The sequence below is a fragment of the Mobula birostris genome, chromosome 13 (genome assembly GCF_030028105.1).
Source record: "Mobula birostris isolate sMobBir1 chromosome 13, sMobBir1.hap1, whole genome shotgun sequence".
Taxonomy (NCBI): domain Eukaryota; kingdom Metazoa; phylum Chordata; class Chondrichthyes; order Myliobatiformes; family Myliobatidae; genus Mobula; species Mobula birostris.
Window position 1 is genome coordinate 12,012,571 of NC_092382.1, and position 19,580 is coordinate 12,032,150.

The 19,580-nt window shown below is 43.2% G+C and overlaps 1 protein-coding gene across 1 annotated transcript in view; it reads left to right on the top strand.

Annotated features, from left to right (window-relative positions):
* The first annotated feature begins 6,293 nt into the window (after positions 1 to 6,293).
* LOC140207810 (uncharacterized) overlaps positions 6,294 to 19,580 on the top strand; it is a 174,981-nt gene continuing 161,694 nt past the window's right edge. Inside the window, exons 1-2 of the mRNA XM_072276373.1 lie at positions 6,294 to 7,017; positions 7,270 to 7,672. Of these exons, the coding sequence (XP_072132474.1) occupies positions 6,398 to 7,017; positions 7,270 to 7,672 (1,023 nt within the window). The 5' untranslated portion in view covers positions 6,294 to 6,397. The remainder of the gene's footprint in view (positions 7,018 to 7,269; positions 7,673 to 19,580) is intronic.

Below are 19,580 nucleotides of genomic sequence, written 5' to 3' on the forward strand. Positions count from 1 at the left end.
CTGCTACATAGTCTGTGTGAGAGTGCAGACTGAACACGATCAAACCCAGAGCAGATCAAAGTTCTTACCGACAGTGATTTGCTAGCTGTTAAAATGAATACCTCTCTATTTAAAGTTCACTCTGCCCATGTTGTCACTGGTTAAAAGAATGCAGAATACAAGATTTATGTGCACACTCATCATTATAAATTAGAGGGGACAAGAGGGGAAAGGGGATTAGAGGGGATTAAAAGTGGTAAGACATCCAGTGTCCCCGATGCCCTCACCTACAAGATGTACATCCAGCTGCAGCTTGTAACCCTGCACTTTACAGAGTTGGAACTTGAAATGGATGAATTCCATATCATCTAGGAGTTTGGAGGGGGGGTCGTTGGGATAGATATGACATGAAGAGAGGTGAATTACACCCAAGGTGCAGGACACAGGAAACTAGGTGAGAGTCAGGAGGGGGAATGAGGTTAAATAGCCATTGAAGAGTACTCTTGTGTCCATCCCACACAACAACAGGTGGACCACTTTAGAAACTGTTGGGCGGAGTACTGACAGAGGAAAGTCAAAGGGGTGATAGGGGATTCGTTAGTGAGGGGAACAGAATAAGAGGGGACTAATATCCTGGTGATAAGGCTTGTTAGTGTTAGTGTGGGGAGAGTGTGATGTGGTTAAAATAAGTTGCAGGGGATTTGGGAGATAGAATGACAGAACAGATAGTGGGGAGGGTGAATTTAATTGAATTGACTTTATTACATACATCCTTCCTATACATGAGGAGTAGAAATCTTTACATTACATCTCCATCTAAATGTGCAATGTGTAATTTATAATAAATAGTTAGTACATAGGACAGTCAATATAACATAGAAATGCAATTGTATCAGCATGAATTAATCAGTCTGATGGCCTGATAGAAGATGATGTCCGGGAGCCTGTTGGTCCTTTTGCTGTGGTACCGTTTCCTGGATGGTAGCAGCAGGAACAGTTTGTCGTTGTGGTGAATTGGGTGGCCAAAATCCTTTGGGCCCTTTCTCACACAGAGGGTTATGCTTCTGTGGATTGCTCTGCCTCAGAAGGCAGCGGAGGCCAATTCTCTGGATTCTTTCAAAAAAGAGTTAGATAGAGCTCTTAAAGATAGCAGAGTGAAGGGATATGGGGAGAAGGCAGGAAAAGGGTACTGATTGCGGATGATCAGCCATGATCACAGTGAATGGTGGTGCTGGCTTGAAGGGCTGAATGGCCTACTCCTGCACCTATTGTCTATTGTCTACACACCTATCTCTGTAAATGTCCTGAATAGTGGGAAGTTCACATCTACAGATGTGCTGGGCTGTCTGCACCACTCTCTGCAGGTTCCTGTGATTAAGGGAAGTACAGTTCCCATACCAGGCAGTGATGCAGCCAGTCAGGATGCTCTCAATTGTGTTCCTGTACAAAGTTCTTAGGATTTGTGGCCCCATCCCAGACTTCTTCAACCGTCTGAGGTGAAAGAGGTGCTGTTGTGCTCTTTTCACAACACAGCTGGTATGTACAGACCATGTGAGATCCTCAGAGATGTTTATGCCAAGGAACTTAAAGCTGTTCACCATCTCAACCCCAGATCCATTGATGTCATTCGAGGTTAGCCTGTCTCCATTCCTCCTGTCATCCACAATCAGCTCCTTTGTTTTTTTCAGATCAGATTCAACTTTATTGTCATTGTGCCAAGTACAGATACAAAGCGAATGAAATGCAGTTAGCATCTGAACAGAGATGCAAAGAATAGTGTTATTTACAAAATAACTGAGAATAAAAAGTAAGTACTACAGCACACAAATATAAAAGTACTGAGACAGTACAATACGGATGCAATACTGCTTAGCGCTGTGATGTGAGGTTCAGCATCAGGGAAGAAGCTCTTCCTGTGCCTGCTGGTGTGGAAGCGGAGGCTCCTGTAGCACCTACTGGATGAGAGGAGAGTAAAAAGTCCATGGTTAGGGTGAGATGCATCCTTGATAATGTGTTTCGCCCTGCCCAGCCAGCGTTTATGGTAGATGTTCTCAATGGTGGACAATTAGGTGCCGATAATCCGCTGGGCAGTTTTCACCACACAGTGGAGTGCTTTGTGGTCCGAAAGGGGACAATTGCCATACCACACTGAGATGCAGTTGGTGAGTATGCTCTCAATGGTACACCGGTAAAAGTCGGTCATATCCTGGGACAGAGGTGAGCTTTATTGATGCTCTGCAGGAATTAAAGGCGCCGTTGCAACTTTTTGATCAGGATGGAAGAGCTCAGGGACCAGGTGAGATACTCGAAAATGTGGACACCAAGGAATTTGAAGCTTGATACATGCTCCACTACTGTTCCGTTGATGGAGATTGGGAGTGTGGCTCCTAGCATGCCTGAAGTCCACAATGATCTCCTTGGTCTTCTGGGTGTTAAGGGCCAGATTGTTGTCGGCACACCACGCAGCCAGGTGCTGGACCTCGTCCCTGTAGGCTGTCTCGTCATCCCCTCTGATCAGGCCAACCACCATGGTGGCCTCTGCGAACTTGATTATGGAGTTAGAACCATGTACAGGAATGCAGTCATAGGTGAAAAGGGAGTACAGAAGAGGGCTCAGCACACAGCCTTGAGGCACGCCGGTGTTCAGGGTGAGAGTGGAGGAGGAGAGGTTGTCTAACTTAACTGATTGGGGTCTGTTCGTCAGACAGTCCAAGGTCCAATTGCAGAGGGATGAGCTGATACCAAGCTGGCCAAGTTTGGTGATCAGCTTGAAGGGGCTTACAGAATTGAATGCTGAACTAAAGTCAATGAACCTCATTCTGACGTAAGAGTTGGGGCTGTCCAGGTGGGTCAGGGCAGAGTGAAGTGCCGTGGAGATGGTGTCCTCTGTTGACCTGCTGGTGTGATAGGAAAATTGATGGGGGTCCAGGGTAGTGGGCAGACAGGATTTCAGATGTGATAGAACCAGTCTCTCAAAGCACTTTGCAATGATGGGGGTGAGTGCAACTGGCCGGAAATCATTCAGGCTCGTGGCAGTAGAATGCTTTGGCACTGGCACGATGGTGGTGATCTTGAAGCTTATGGGGACAACACCCTGGGCCAGTGACAGATTAAAAATGTCTGTGAAGACCCTGGCCAACGGCCCTGCACAGACTCTGAGCACATGGTCAGGTATTCCATCCGGACCAGCTGCCTTCCGTACATTCACCCTGCTCAGGGTGGCACAAACATCGGAGGTGGAAAGTGAGAGAGACAGTTCACCAGGTGGGAGATCCGCTTTGAGGGTGACCTCCTTGTTCCCTCGATCAGAGCGAATGTAGAAGTAATTGAGCTCATCAGGGAGGGTAGCAGAGCTGGAAGGGGGCACAGTACTAGGAGGTTTGAAGTCTGTAATGACCTGTATGCTATGCCACATGGGCCGAGGGTCTGAGGAGTTGAAATGCTCCTCGATTCTCTGTTTGTATATGTGTTTAGCCTGAGAGATTCCCCTCCTCAGGTTGGCCCTGGCTGAGCTGTAAGCCTCCCAGTCTCCAGACCTGAGGGCTGAATCTATGGCTTTGAGTGGGAGGTGAACCTCTCTGTTCATCCATGGTTTCTGACTGGGGAAAACTTTTATTTGTTTTCGTGATGTCTCTCTATCTACACACTTGTTGATGTGCTCAAGGACAGAGTTGGTTTATAAATCAATGTTAATCTGAGAGTCTGTGGTGGCATGGGCAGCAAACGTGCTCCAGTCTGTGTGCTGGAATTGGTGCTGAAAAGCAGAGTCAGCCCCCTCCAGCCAGATCTTAATAGTCTTCATTGTGGGTTTCACACGTTTAATGACTGGGCTATACTTGGGAAACAGATACAATGAAAGATGGTCGGACCATCCCAGGTGGGGGAGGGTAGTGAGTTTGTAAGCGTCAGCCACATTTGTGTAGACATTGTCTAAGGTTTTATTCCACGTGGTGGTGCATAATACATTTTGGTAAAATCTTGGAAGCACGGTACGTAGGTTACTATGATTAAAGTCTCCAGCGACAGTCAAAGCTCCATCTGGATGCAATGTCTGCAGCTTGCTAATAGCAGCACTGAGGTCTTTCATGGCTACTTTAGCATTAGCATCCAGTGGAACATAAACTGCGACAGCAATGATGCATGTTTTGTGACAATGAGGGGAGGTTGTTTTCTTGACACCAGTCAGATGTTGTTCAGACACCAGATACAGTCAGCAATCAAATGGTTGAGCATGGAGCCCTCTCCTCCCCAACCTCCCGCCACCTTCTTTATGGGGTCTCTGCCCCTACCCTCTTCAGTCCTGACGAATGGTTATGGCCGGAAACGTTAACTGATCATTTCCACGGATGCGGCCCGACCTGCTGAGTACCTCCAGTGTGTTGTGAATGGTGCGATGAATGTGCTGTGCTGTGTATATCACAATGCAAGAAGCATCGCAGGAAAGCCAGATGAGCTCAGGACAGGGAATTATGATATTGTAGCCATTATTGGGACTTGGTTGCACCCAACATCTGAGGGATTTGGAGGAACAAATTCATAGAGAGATCGCAGACCATGCCAAGAAACAAAAGTTGATTCAGTAAGTGATTTTAACTTTCCATGTATTGACTGTGAATCCCATACTGTAAAAGGACTAGATGGGGTGTAGTTTGTCAAATGTGCCCTTGATCAGTACGTAGAATTCCCGATGTAGAAGTGTGCAATGATCTGTTAGGAAATGATACGGGGCTGGTGACAGAAATTAGTGATCATAATGCCATGAAAATCAAAGTAAATATGAAAAAAGAGAGGTCTGGGCCATGGGTTGAGATTCTAAATTGGAGAAATTTAATGGTATCAGAAAGGATCTAACAAGTGTGGTTTGGGACAGGCTGTTTCCTGGCAAAGGAGGACTTGGTAAGTGGGAGGCCTTCAGAAGTGAAATTTTGAGGGTGTAGGGATTGTATGTGCCTGCCAAAATAAAAGTTGAAAGGTAACTGGTGCAGGGTACCTTGGTTTTCAAGAGATATTGAGGCCCCGGATATTTTGTTCCTCTAAATGCCTGACTGTTGGGTGCTACCAAGACTCACTAATGACTACAATATCATAATTCCACCGCCTGAGCCCATCTGACTTTTTTTTTAGTCATCATCTGTTGGTTTCTAAAAGCTTCCCAATCGTTTTTGCTCTTTTGTTTGCCCTCTCTTTGGCTTTTATGTTGGCTTTGGCTTCTCATTTCATCCACAGTTGTGTCCTCCTGCGTTTCCAATGCTTCCACTTCTTTGGGATGTATCGATCACTCAGCTCCCGAATTGCTCCCAGAAGCTCCAGCCATTGTTGCTCCATTGTCACTCCTACCTTTTCCCTTCCAACCAAGTTTGGCCAGCTTCTCTGTCATAGAAAAATGGAGAAGTTCAGTACAGAAACAGGCTATTTGGCCCATCTAGTCAATGCTGGAAAAAAAAAGGTCTCTACACAACTACCTGCACTGGAACTTTCACCTTCAGACCCCTACCATCCAGGCTCCCATCCAAACTTCTTTTAAATGGTGAAACCGAGCTCATATTCACCACTTGTGTTGACATCTCATTCCACACTCTCACGACCATTTCAGTAAAGAGCTTTTCCAAATGTTCCCATTAAATTTTCACCTTCTCCATTTAACCATGACCTCTGGTTGTCATCCCACCCAACCTCAGTGGAAAAAGCTGCTTGCATTTACCCTTATCTATACCGTCATAATTTTGTATACTTCTAACAAATCCTCAAAGCAATGTATAATTTCCTTGTTTATGTTTAGAGCCTTTTTTAGGTGTATAAAATGATGAGGTGCATTGATCATGTGGATAGCCAGAGGATTCTTTCCCAGGGCTGAAATGGCTAACACGAGGTTGTTAGTTTTGAGTTGCTTGGAAATAGATACTAAGGGGATGTCAGGGGTAAGTTTTTTACACACAGTGGTGGGTGTGTGGAATGCACTGCCGGCTATTTGTGTGAGGTTGTATCAGCTACTGTGGGGCCAGGGACCCATGCAGCTCATTGGGAACAGGGAATAATAACAATGGAGAGAGTCAGACTGAACCAGGTCACAGATTGGAGATGGCATAAGTATCCCATTCTTATAGAGACAGGAACAGTATCAAAGAATATGTTGGTCATTCCAGATACCAGCACTGTGCCCAGTTAGAAGATGATTTCTCTCTCCAACTTGGGTTGAACTTCACTGTAACAATGTGATGCCAGATCACACGTTGACAACTCAAGTGATCTAATCTGAAATATTGTCCTACGCCCATTGATGGATTTTGTAAATATTTTTACAGGTTAAAAATGACAAGGAATTTGTCTATGGGAATCTCAAACACAACACGCCAGTTTTGCTGTCTCTATCCAGATATTTAAGAAGAGGAGCAAGGGATTCACTCGGTCATCTGACCGAATGGCTCACCAGCGAGTTCACACCGGGGAGAGGCCGTTCACCTGCTCGGACTGTGGGAAAGGATTCACTAAATCACCTCACCTACAGAGGCACCAGTCAGTTCACAATGGGGAGCGGCCGTTCACCTGCTCGGACTGTGGGAAGGGATTCACTGAATCATATAACCTACTGATACACTTGTCAGTTCACACTGGCGAGATGGCGTTCACGTGCTCAGACTGCAGGAAGGGATTCACTTGCTCATCCCTACTGAAGGTGCATCAGCGAGTTCACACTGGAGAGAGGCCGTTCACCTGCTCTGACTGTGGGAAGGGATTCACTTCATCCTCTGTTCTACAGAGACACCAGCGAGTTCACACTGGGGAGAGGCCGTTCACCTGCTCAGTGTGTGGGAAGGGATTCACTCGATCATCCCACCTACAAGCACACTTGTCTGTTCACACTGGGGAGGGGCCGTTCACCTGCTCAGTGTGTGGGAAGGGATTCACTTGCTCATCCCACCTGAAGGTACATCAGCGAGTTCACACTGGGGAGAGGCCGTTCACCTGCTCAGACTGTGGGAAAGGATTCACTCAATCATCCCAACTGAAAGTACATCAGCGAGTTCACACTGGGGAGAGGCCGTTCATCTGCTCAGACTGTGGGAAAGGATTCACTCGATCATCCCAACTGAAGATACATCAGCAAGTTCACACTGGGGAGTGGCTGTTCAACTGCTCAAACTGCGGGAAGGGATTCACTCAGTCATCTGAACTGAAGGTACACCAGCGAGTTCACACTGGAGGGAGTCTGTTCACTTGCTCAGTGTGTGGGAAGGGATTCACTCGGTCATCCAACCTACTGACACATCAGTCAGTTCACACTGGGGAGAGGCCATTCACCTGCTCGGACTGTGGGACAGGATTCACTTGCTCATCCCACCTGAAGGTACATCAGCGAGTTCACACTGGGGAGAGGCCGTTCACCTGCTCTGACTGTGGGAAGGGATTCACTTGCTCATCTGCACTGAAGGTACATCAGCGAGTTCACACTGGGGAGAGGCCGTTCAGCTGCTTGGACTGTGGAAAGGGATTCACTCAGTCATCTGCCCTAATGGCTCACCAGCGAGTTCACAGTGGCGAGCGGCCCTTCACCTGCTCAGACTGTGGGAAGGGATTCACTCAGTTGTCTCATCTACAGAGACACCAGCGTGTTCACACAGGGGAGAGGTCATTCAACTGCTCAGTGTGTGGGAAGAGATTCACTCGGTCATCCAACCTACAGAAACACCAGCGAGTTCACACTGGGTAGAGGCCGATCTCCTTCTCACACTTTGGGAAGAGATTCTCTCAGCCATCGCCACCAAATGTCCATCATTGAGTTCACACTGGGGAGAAGCCGTTCACCTGCTGTGAACGTGTGAAGCGATTCGCTCAGTCATCTAACCATATGTAACTCTCTCTTCAGCTAGCAGCTTAATAGAGGGGGTGATAGCCCCCCAGCCCGGCCAAACTTAAGAAATCTCGTTTGAGTGGATGCTGTGCGATGTGTCCCCTGTTACAAATCAGTACCCCGAAATAACAAACGGTACATAATATGCGATTAAACGATTGGGCTTTGTAGTTATTACTTTGACTATAGGGTTAGTAAAGAAAAAGTAAAGGAAAATGGCCCACTCTCTCCATTCATGTCTTCTCATCTCTCCCCAGCAAAAGACCACAAAAATCTCTCTTCCAGACTCACAAGAAAGAATAACATTTCTCTCATTGGATAGCCCTGCACTTCAAAACCCTGTTGTCTCTAGTCGTAACATAAACATTGCTGCTACAGAGAAACCGTTACCTCAGTAGTGATAGATTACAGAGAGGCCATTACATTAACACTGAAAACTCACAGCATGTTACAGTTCTGACACACTACTGGGTTCACAATAGATAATAGGTGCAGTAGTAGGCTATTTGGCTCTTCGAGCCAGCACTGCCATTCACTGGGATCATGGCTGATCATCCACAATCAGTACCCCGTTCCTGCCTTATCCCCATAACCTTTGACTCCGCTATCTTTAAAAGCTCTATCCATCTCTTTCTTGAAAGCATCCAGAGACTTGGCCTCCACAGCCTTCTGGTGCAGTGCATTCCATATATCCACCACTCTCTGGGTGAAAAAATGTTTCCTCAACTCCATTCTAAATGGCTTACCCCTTATTCTTAAACTGTGGCCTCTGGTTCTGGACTCACCCATCAGTGGGAACATGCTTCCTGCCTCCAGCGTGTCCAATCCCTTAATAAGCTTATATGTTTCAATAAGATCCCCTCTCAGCCTTCTAAATTCCAGTGTATACAAGCTCAGTTGCTCCAATCTGTCGACATATGACAGTCCCGCCATCCCGGGAATCAACCTTGTGAACTTGCGCTGCACTCCTTCAATAGCAAGAATGTCCTTCCTCAAATTTGGAGACCAAAATTGCACACAGTACTCCAGGTGTGGTCTCACCAGTGCCCTGTACAGCTGCAGAAGGACTTCTTTGCTCCTATACTCATTTCCCCTTGTTATGAAGGCCAGCATGCCATTAGCTTTCTTCACTGCCTGCTTGCTTTCAGTGACTGATGTACAAGAACACCTGGATCTCATTGTACTTCCCCTTTTCTTAAATTGATTCCATTTAGATAATAATCTGCCTTCCTGTTCTTACCACCAAAGTGGATAACCTCACATTTATCCATATTAAACTGCATCTGCCATGCATCCGCCCACCCACCCAGCCTGTCAAAGTCACCCTGCATTCTCATAACATCCTCCTCACATTTCACACTGCCACCCAGCTTTGTGTCATTGGCAAATTTGCTAATGTTACTTTTAATCCGTTCATCTAAATCATTAATATACATTGTAAACAGCTGCGGTCCCAGCTCTGAACGTTGTGGAACCCCACTGGTCACCGCCTGCCATTCCGAAAGGGACCCGTTAATCGCTACTCTTTGTTTTCTGTCAGCCAGCCAATTTTCAATCCATGTCAGTACTCTGCCCCCAATACCATGTGCCCTAATTTTGCCCACTAATCTCCTATGTGGGACTTCATCAAGGGCTTTCTGAAGGTCCAGGTACACTATATCCACTGGCTCTCCCTCGTCCATTTTCATACTTACATCCTCAAAAAATTCCGGAAGATTAGCCAAGCACGATTTCTGCACTGGGGAGAAAGTTTCAATAAGCTGCAGGCTGGATATTTGTCCATCACCGTTGCTGAATGCAATTTCGAGAGTGACTGTCGGTGCTGAACTCTGCAATTATTGCTGTTGCTCACCAGACCCAGTTCTGCACCCTGGTCACTGAGCATGGGAGGAGGTTCTTCTGCTGCATATTCACCTTTATTGGGACTGGAGTTTAACGTGGACTGGAGTGGAGAGCGGCCAGTGAAGGAGTGGAGCTTTGAGGCTTTGGCTCGAGAGATTTCAGCGAGCAGAGGCAGAGGATGAGCTTGCTCCCAGTGAGGTAAGGCCGGGAAAGTTTATTTAATTAATTAACCTAGGAGTTAGTAATGGAGGCAGTAGATAGGGCAGTCCAGTGCTCCGATTGTAGGATGTGGGAAGTCAGGGACAGCACAATTGTCTCCGATGTCTACACCTGCAGAAGGTGCATCCAGCTGCAGCTCCTGTCAAATCGGTTCATTTGGGGGGCAGAGGCAGTAATAGATCAGAGTTTCAGGGAGACAGTCACCCCTAAAAGTCAGGAGACAGGTAAATGGGTGACTGTCAGGAGAGGGAAGGGGAATAGACAGAAAGAGCAGAGCACCCCTGTGGTCGTTCCCATCAACAATAAGTATACTGTTTTGGATACTGTTGGTGGGGACGACCTACACTTACCAGGGACAAATTGTAGTGGTCACGTCTCTGGCACCGAGACTGGACCCTCAGCTCAGAAAGGAAGGAGTGAAAAGAGGAGAGCAGTAGTGATAGGGGATTCGATAGTTAAGGGGACAGTTAAGAGGTTTTGTGGGAAAGATATAGAATCCCAGTCTGTTCCCTTCCTGGTGCCAGGGTCCGCGATATCTCCGATGGAGTTCTCGGTATTCTCAGAAGAGAGGGTGAGCAGCCAGATGTCCTGGTCCACGTGGGGACCAATGACATAGATGGGAGTACGGATGAGGTCCTGAAGAAGGAATAAAGGGAGTTAGGGGAAAAAAGTGAAAAAGCAGGACCGCAAGGGTGCTAATTTCAGGATTGCTGCCGGTGCCACGAGACAGAGAGGGTAGGAACAGGAAGTCATGGCAGTTGAATGCGTGGCTGAAGAGTTGGTGCAGGGGGCAGGGGTTCAGATTTCTGGATCATTGGGATCTCCTCTGGGGAAGGTCTGACCTGTACAACAAGGACAGGCTGCACCTGAACTGGAAAGGGACCAATACCCTGGTGGGCAGGTTTGTTAGAGCTGTTGGGGAGGGTTTAAACTAGTTTGTCAGGGGGGTGGGAATCAGAATGTGAGTGCAGAGATGAGGGTAGAAGGACAAGGGCACGATGCTGTGTGTTCTGAGTTGCTGAGGAAGGACAGGCAGGGGACAAAACATACATGTAGCCAGTTCGAGGGGTTGAAGTGTGTCTATTTCAATGCCAGGAGTATTAGGAATAAAGGGGATGAACTTCGAGAATGGATCAGTACGTGGAACTACGATGTTGTGGCCGTTACTGAAACTTGGCTGGAGGAAGGGCAGGATTAGCTGATGCAGGTACCGGGGTTTAGGTGTTTTACAAGGATTAGGATGGGAGGTAGAAAAGTGGGGGAGTAGCATTACTGGTCAGGGATAGTATCATGGCTATAGAAAGGGAGGACGCTGCAGAGGGAGTGTCCACTGAGTCGGTGTGGGTGGTAGTCAGAAATAGGAAGTGATCAATCACTGTGCCGGGAGTAGTCTATAGGCCCCCAAATAGCCCTCGGGACACTGAGGAGCAGATAAGCAGGCAGATTTTAGAATGGTGCAGGAAATACAGGGTTGCAGTTATGGGTGATTTCAACTTCCCTCATATTGACTGGCACCTCTTGACTGCAAGGGGGATAGATGGGGCTAAATTTGTCAGGTGCTTTCAAGAAGGATTCCTGACACAGTATGTGACCGGCCGATGAGAGGACAGGCCATACTGGATCTAGTTCTGGGTAATGAACCTGGTCAGGTGGCAGACATCTTGGTGGGGGAGCATTTTGGTGAGAGTGACCACAACTCCCTTAGCTTCAGTATAGCTATGGAAAAGGATAAAAACAGACAAAATGGGAAAGTGCTTAACTGGGGAAGGGCTAACTATGAAGGGATGAGGCAGGAATTAGCGAGAGTAAATTGGAAACAGATTTTCAAAGCTGAAAGCACAGAAGTAATGTGGAGGAACGTTAGGGACCACTTGTGCTGGGTTCAGGATAGGTTTGTCCCACTGAGGCAAGGAAAAAATGGTAGGAAAAGGGAACCGTGGCTGACGAAACATATGAGGCAACTTGCCTAGATGAGGAAGGAAGCATATGTTAGATATAAGAAGCAGTCAGAGCCCTGTTCATCGCTTTTCGATTGCTCCTACCCTGTTTACTTAATTGTCTCCTACCAGTCTTTTTTTTTTTGAAACCTTATTATAATACTTCAATACTGCTTTACTATGGCTGGGAAAAGAACCAAAGCATTTGCAAAAGAAAGAGAAACAGAAGATGAATCCCCAGTCACTTTGGATTCAATCAGTGACTTCCTTAAACAGCAAAAGTAGGAATTCTCTGAGGAGTTTCAGCGGATCAATGGCAAATTGGATACAATTCAGCAAACTTTATTAGATCATGAGAACCAAATTCAGGAGAATACTGTGAAGCTAATGACACTTGAAGAGGACGTTGAAGATACAATTAAACTCTGCAAGGAGTTATCCTTATCCAGTGATAAAATGCTGAAAAGGATCATCAGTCTCGAAAACAGAAACAGGAGAAATAACTTGTGAATCCTGGGTCTTGAAGAATCAATTGAAGGCGCTGACCCTACGAAGTTTTTTGCAAACTTTCTGAAGCAGCTTTTCCCTGCTTTATTCACTTCGGAGCCGAAGCTCAATCGAGCTTCTCGCTCTCCGACTTTGAAGCCATTGTCCTTGGCGGTGAAACCCAGATCAGTCAGACTAGCCTTTCATGAATTTCATGTTAAGGACCTTTTAATTCGTCATACCCGGAGACAAGGAATGATCGATTTCCAAAATTACAAGGTTAGATTTGTGGAAGACTATTCACCTGAAGTTTTGGCTGATCGTATGAAATATAAAGAAGTTATGTTGGAATTTTATAATAAAGGATATAAACCACCCCTTCAGTTCCCCGCACGTCTGCGTATTGTTTTGAAGAACGGATTGCGAAAAAGAATAAATTCAGTTGAAGATGCAAAAGAGTTTCTGAAGGATGAAGTCTAAAACTGTTATACTTCTTATTTGATCAAGTTTTTTTTCTTCTGTTAATATGAATTTGAAATAAGGTTTCATTAAGCTTACGTTTTGGCTGTTCATATATTGTCTTTTGTTAGATTTTTTTTTGATACTACTTTATTTTATCCCGTTTTGAGGCTTTATTTTAATACAGCTTTCTTTGAATTTGTTTAAAGTGATCCTTTCGTATTTCCGAATACCAAGTTATTTTACTTTTTATGTTGTGTCTTGGTAGGGGCATAATGACCTTGCAGGACTGGAGTTTTTTCTGTCAACAGGATTTTTTGGGGCCGGTACTTAGTTCTTAGCTCACTGACTGTCTATTGGTCAGCTTTCTCGCTTTGGGTAGGGGAGGGGGTAGGGCCTATTTCTCTCTGGGAGCTGTGTTGGGTTGAATATATGATTGTTTGTTTGACCACTTTACTTTACAGTTTGCTTTCTTGTTTTAATAACTTAATGGCCAGATCTTTTAATTACATGTTGATTGGTATTTAAAATGTTTCAAAATTTTAACCTGTTTAGTTTGAATGTGAAAGGGCTGAATCACCCCACCAAAAGGAACAAAGTGTTTGCTTATATTAAAAAATTAAAAGCACCTTTTTTTTTACAAGAAATGCGCATACGCAGCTGTGATAGCTTATGTTTTTCTTTACTAGGTGGAAGAATATGAATTCCACTCTTCGTTTAATGCAAAATCATGTGGAGTTTCGATTTTTGTAGATAATACAGTTTCCTTTATTCAGCATAAAGTTGTTTTGGACCCTAATTGTCGATTTGTTATTGTATCAGAGTTTAGACAGTGAATCGATTGTTTTTGCTAATGTATATGCCCCCAACATAGATGATCCAGGATTTTTTGAAAGTCTATTTTCATTTTTGCGAGGTTTGTGTACTTACTCCCCTGTGATAGGAGGAGATTTTAATTGCTGGTTACATCCAGTATTAGATCGCTCATCTATTAAAGCAGACACACTTAATAAATCAGCTTTGCTTATCCAATCTTTTCCAACTAAACGTGGTATAGTTGATGCTTGGCGTTTTCTCTATCTGACAGACAAGGAGTATTCATTTTTCTCTCATGTCTATCACTCTTATACCAGGATTGACTAGTTCTTTTTATTGATAGTCAAATAATTCCATTATTTCGATCAATTGAATATAAAGAGATTGTTATCTTTGACCACTCTCCTGTAATTCTGTCTTTAAATCTTTCTGGTCCTATCCCCATGAGTAGATTTTGGCAATTTAGTTTAACTCTGTGTCCGATGAGTATTTTCTTAAATTTATGGAGAATCAAATTGCTCTTTTTTTTTTGAAGAAAATACGTTGGAAGAGACGTTTAGCCTTATTATATGGGATACTTTTAAAGCATACATCTGGGGTCAAATTGTCTTAGAAAACATAGAAAATAGGTGCAGGAGTAGGCCATTCGGCCCTTCGAGCCTGCATCGCCATTTATTATGATCATTGCTGATCATCCAACTCAGAACCCCGCCCCAGCCTTCCCTCCATACCCTCTGATCCCCCTAGCCACAAGGGCCATATCTAACTCCCTCTTAAATATAGCCAATGAACTGGTCTCAACTGTTTCCTGTGGCAGAGAATTCCACAGATTAACCACTCTCTGTGTGAAGAAGTTTTTCCTAATCTCAGTCCTAAAACGCTTTGCCTTTATCATCAAATTGTGACCCCTCGTTCTGGACTTCCCCAACATCGGGAACAATCTTCCTGCATCTAGCCTGTCCAATCCCTTTAGGATTTTATACGTTTCAATCAGATCCCCCCTCAATCTTCTAAATTCCAACGAGTACAAGCCTAGTTCATCCAGTCTTTCTTCATATGAAAGTCCTGCCATCCCAGGAATCAATCTGGTGAACCTTCTTTGTACTCCCTCTATGGCAAGGATGTCTTTCCTCAGATTAGAGGACCAAAACTGCACACAATACTCCAGGTGTGGTCTCACCAAGGCCTTGTACAACTGCAGTTGTATCTCCCTGCTCCTGTACTCGAGTCCTCTCGCTATAAATGCCAGCATACCATTCGCCTCTTTCACCGCCTGCTGTACCTGCATGCCCACTTTCAATGACTGGTGTATAATGACACCCAGGTCTCGTTGCACCTCCCCTTTTCCTAATCGGCCACCATTCAGATAATAATCTGTTTTCCTATTTTTGCCACCAAAGTGGATAACTTCATATTTATCCACATTAAATTGCATCTGCCATGAATTTGCCCACTCACCCAACCTATCCAAGTCACCCTGCATCCTCTTAGCATCCTCCTCACAGCTAACACTGCCGCCCAGCTTCGTGTCATTCGCAAACTTGGAGATGCTGCATTTAATTCCCCCATCCAAGTCATTAATATATATTGTAAACAACTGGGGTCCCAGCACTGAGCCTTGCTGTACCCCACTAGTCACTGCCTGCCATTCTGAAAAGGTCCCGTTTATTCCCACTCTTTGCTTGCTGTCTGCTAACCAATTCTCTATCCACATCAATACCTTACCCCCAATACCGTGTGCTTTAAGTTTGCACACTAATCTCCTGTGTGGGACCTTGTCAAAAGCCTTTTGAAAATCCAAATATACCACATCCACTGGTTCTCCCCTATCTACTCTACTAGTTACATCCTCAAAAAATTCTATGAGATTCGTCAGACATGATTTTCCTTTCACAAATCCATGCTTTGTCCGATCATTTCACCGCTTTCCAAATGTGCTGTTATCACATCCTTGATAACTGACTCCAGCAGTTTCCCCACCACCGACGTTAGGCTAACCGGTCTATAATTCCCCGGTTTCTCTCTCCCTCCTTTTTTAAAAAGTGGGGTTACATTAGCCACCCTCCAATCCTCAGGGACTAGTCCAGAATCTAACAAGTTTTGAAAAGTTATCACTTATACTGTAAACATCATTTAAAAAAGCTAACAAAGAAAGAAATGAATTAGCCAATCAGTTAAAGCAACTGGACCATAAATATGCTTCAGTACCTGATCCTGAAACATATAAGAGACGTATTGAAACTAAAACTAAACATGATCTGCTTTTAATGTATCCAATTGAAAGCCAACTTTTAAAAGATAGAAGTCAACTTTATATTCACGGAGATAAAACTGGTAAGCTACTGGCTAATCAATTGAAGCCATTTTCAGCCATGTGGCAAATTAAAGAAATACATAAAATTAGTGGGGACATGACAACTGACCACCTTGAAATTAATGACACTTTTAGGGAATTTATTTCTAAATTGTATAGTTCTGACTCTGTTAATGATAATATTGTAAAGTATATTTTTTTAGATCAATTAAATATTCCTAATCTTTCGTTAGATGATCGTAGGCAATTGGATCAGCCCTCTTCCCAGGAGGAAATTGCTCAGGCTATTTGAGAATTGCATTCTGGGAAATCCCCAGGACCCGGTGGATTCTCTGGAGAGTATAAGGCTTTTTCCTCCTTGCTTATACAACACTATATTCTACCCTTACTGATTCCTTTAAGGTAGGAAGACTACAGCAGTCTTTTTTACCAAGTTTTAATTTAGCTCATTCTCAAAAAGAATAAGAATCCTACTGAACGTTCTTCGTATAGACTTATCTCTTTACTCAATTTTGGCTCACGGACTTGAAAATATTATGTCTTCTATAGTTTTGAATGTTCAGACAGGATTTATTAAAAATCGATATTTCCATTTGTTGTATGTTATATACTCTCCATCTAAGGAAATAACAGTGTGTGATATTGTCGGATGCAGAGAAGGCTTTTGACAGATTTGAATGGAACTTCCCATTTACATCCTTAGAAAAATTTAATTTTGGACCTAATTTTATTCATTAGGTTAAATTACTTTATTTATCTCCCTCCGCTCAGATTCTTACTAATTTTCAGAATTCTAAACCCTTTAAACTCCAACGTGGAACTAGACAAGGTTGCCCCTTGAGCCCCCTGGTTTTTGATTTGGTATTAGAACCCTTAGCAATTGCTTTTCGAGAGTCAAAAGAGATCACTGGTATTCTAAGGAGAGGTACTATTCATAAAGTGTCGAAGTATGCTGATGACTTATTGCTTTTTATATCTAATGTTACAATCTCTTTACCATTTGTGTTCCGTTTACTGACTAATTTTAGTCAAATTAAAGCTACAGAAGAGTGAACTGTTTCCTTTAACAATTTCATACCAACTGATAGTAACCTTTTAAAATTTTAGGAGAATGATTTACATATTTGGGAGTAACAATTAATAAGAATTCTGAAGATTTATTTAAGGAAATTTTTAAAAGTATTTTGAATTATGTTAAAAAAACACTCTCTAATTGCTCGTCTCTCTCTTTATCACTGATTGGCTGAATCAATTCTATTAAAATGAATATCTTACCTAAATTTATATACCTTTCTCAAGCTGTGCCTGTTTTTATTCCTAAATCTTTTTTTGACTCTTTGGATTCAATTCCTTCTTCCTATATATGGAAGAATTAAAAAAATAACCTCATATAAATAAAGCTCACCTTCAAAAAACCAAACAGAATGGAGGATTTGCCCTACCCAATTTTAGCTTATATTACTGGGCAGTTAATATACGTAATATTGCGTTCTGGTTATATTACATTAACCATGAGAATTGCCCTATATGGGTTTCTTTGGAAGTCAACTCTGTTATAAAACTTCCCATTATTTCTTTACTTGGATCCTTGCTTCCTTTACCTTTAAATAAATTAATTTACAATGTGGCGGTTAAACATACATTGAGGATTTGGTTACAGTTTAGAAAACATTTTGGTTTATTGATATTCTCCCTCTCAAGTCCCATATTTTCTGTTTGTTTTTTTTCAAACCATCTTTAATTTAGATTAGATTAGATAATGAGAACACTCAGTCCTCGTTTACTGTCATTAGAAATGCATGCATACATTAAGAAATGATGCAATGTTCCTCCAGAGTGATATCACAGAAAAACAGGACAAACCAAAGACTAACACTGACAGAACCACGTAATTATGACATATAGTTACAGCAGTAAAAATCAAAACCATAATTTGATAAAGAACAGACCATGGGCATGGTAAAAAAAAAAACAAGTCTCGAAATCCCGAGTCGATCGACTCCCGAGTCCCCGATAGCAGGCGTCAAAGGGAGAAACTCCCTGCCATAAACCTCCAGGCACCGACTACTGCCAGTGCATTGGAAACACCCGATCACAGCCGACACTGAGTCCATTTATCCAAAAACTTCGAGCCTCCCGACTGCCATCCTCTGCGGAGTGCCTTTGACCTCGCCTGGCCGCCGAAACAAGCAAAGCCGAGGATTCGGGGCCTTCTCCGGACATTCCGGACCACACAGTAACAGCGGCAGCGAAGGGGGCATTTCAGAAGTTTCTCCAGATGTTCCTCCGTACTCTCACGTCTATCGCCATCAAATCAGAATTGTGCACGGTCCCCTACTTGACAAATAACAGACAGCACCACTGAAATGGCCGCGTGTGCCATCTTCTCCTCCTCCTCCTTTAGACTCATCTTCTAAAGAATGGGATAGATTCGGTATTAAACGATTTCAGGATTTGTTTAATGGAGGGAATCTCTCTTCTTTTGTGCAACTTCCAACGAAATTTAACCTTTCCGACACTCACTTTTTTCGATACAGATTAGAGATTTTTAAGGTCTCAATTACTTACATTTCTTACAAGTCCAGATAAGAATATATTAGATACAATTTTTAATTTGAAACCCTTTGATAACAGTTCAATATCTTACATTTATGGTCTACTGTCGGGACTGAAAATGGCCTCCTTAGATAAAATTAAAGGAGACTGGGAAAAGGATTTACAGGTTTTCATATCTGATGAGAGCTGGAAGATTATTTTAAAATTGATTAATTCTCCATCATTATGTGCTCATCATTCTTTATTACAATTCAAAGTGGCACATAGAGTTCGTATGTCTAAAGATGAGCACTCTGATTTCTACGTAGATATTTCCCCTTACTGTGATAGATGAGGTAATGGAGTGGCCACACTAATTCATATTGTCCTGGTCATGTCTGAACCTTGAAAAATTCTGGAAAGATGTACTTCAATCTTTTTCTACACTTTTGAATGTCAGCTTTAAGCCCAATCCTTTGACTGCCATGGTTGGTTTTGTTGAGGACAGTGCTACAAAATTGAAGCCATCTAATTTGCGGGTATTGGCCTTTATGTCTCTTATGGCCAGGAGGACGATCTTGCTCAAGTGGAAGGAGGCCGCCCCGCCCACTCATGTTCAATGGCAATCTGACGTTATGTTGTGCCTTCATCTCGAGAAGAATCGTCGTTCGATTTCTGATTCAAAACATGATTTTTTAATGTTATGGGGACCCTTTCTGAATAATCTTCACAATCTTTGAACTGTTATTAAAGTATGGATCTGTGCCATTATTATTATTATTATTATATCATATGGTAAGGTATTTTTCTATTTTCTTCTGTTTTTTCTTTTACCAACCAGCTCATTTTCGGAGTGAGGATAGATTTTTTTAAATAAAATACAATTTTTTTTCTGTTTCATTTCATAATTCAATCTTTTTTTTATACATGATGGCTTTGGAATATGGGACACTATGATCATATTACTCTGATTTAAATGTAATGTAATTCGTATTATTTACTTATATCCTTATGATTTTTGTATTTGTATTCGTGTAATTTATATAATACCAATAAAAATATTGAAAAAGGAAGAATATACCAGAAGAAGGAAGCATGAGGGGCTCATGAGAAATATAGGGTAGTCAGGAAGGAGCTTAAGAAA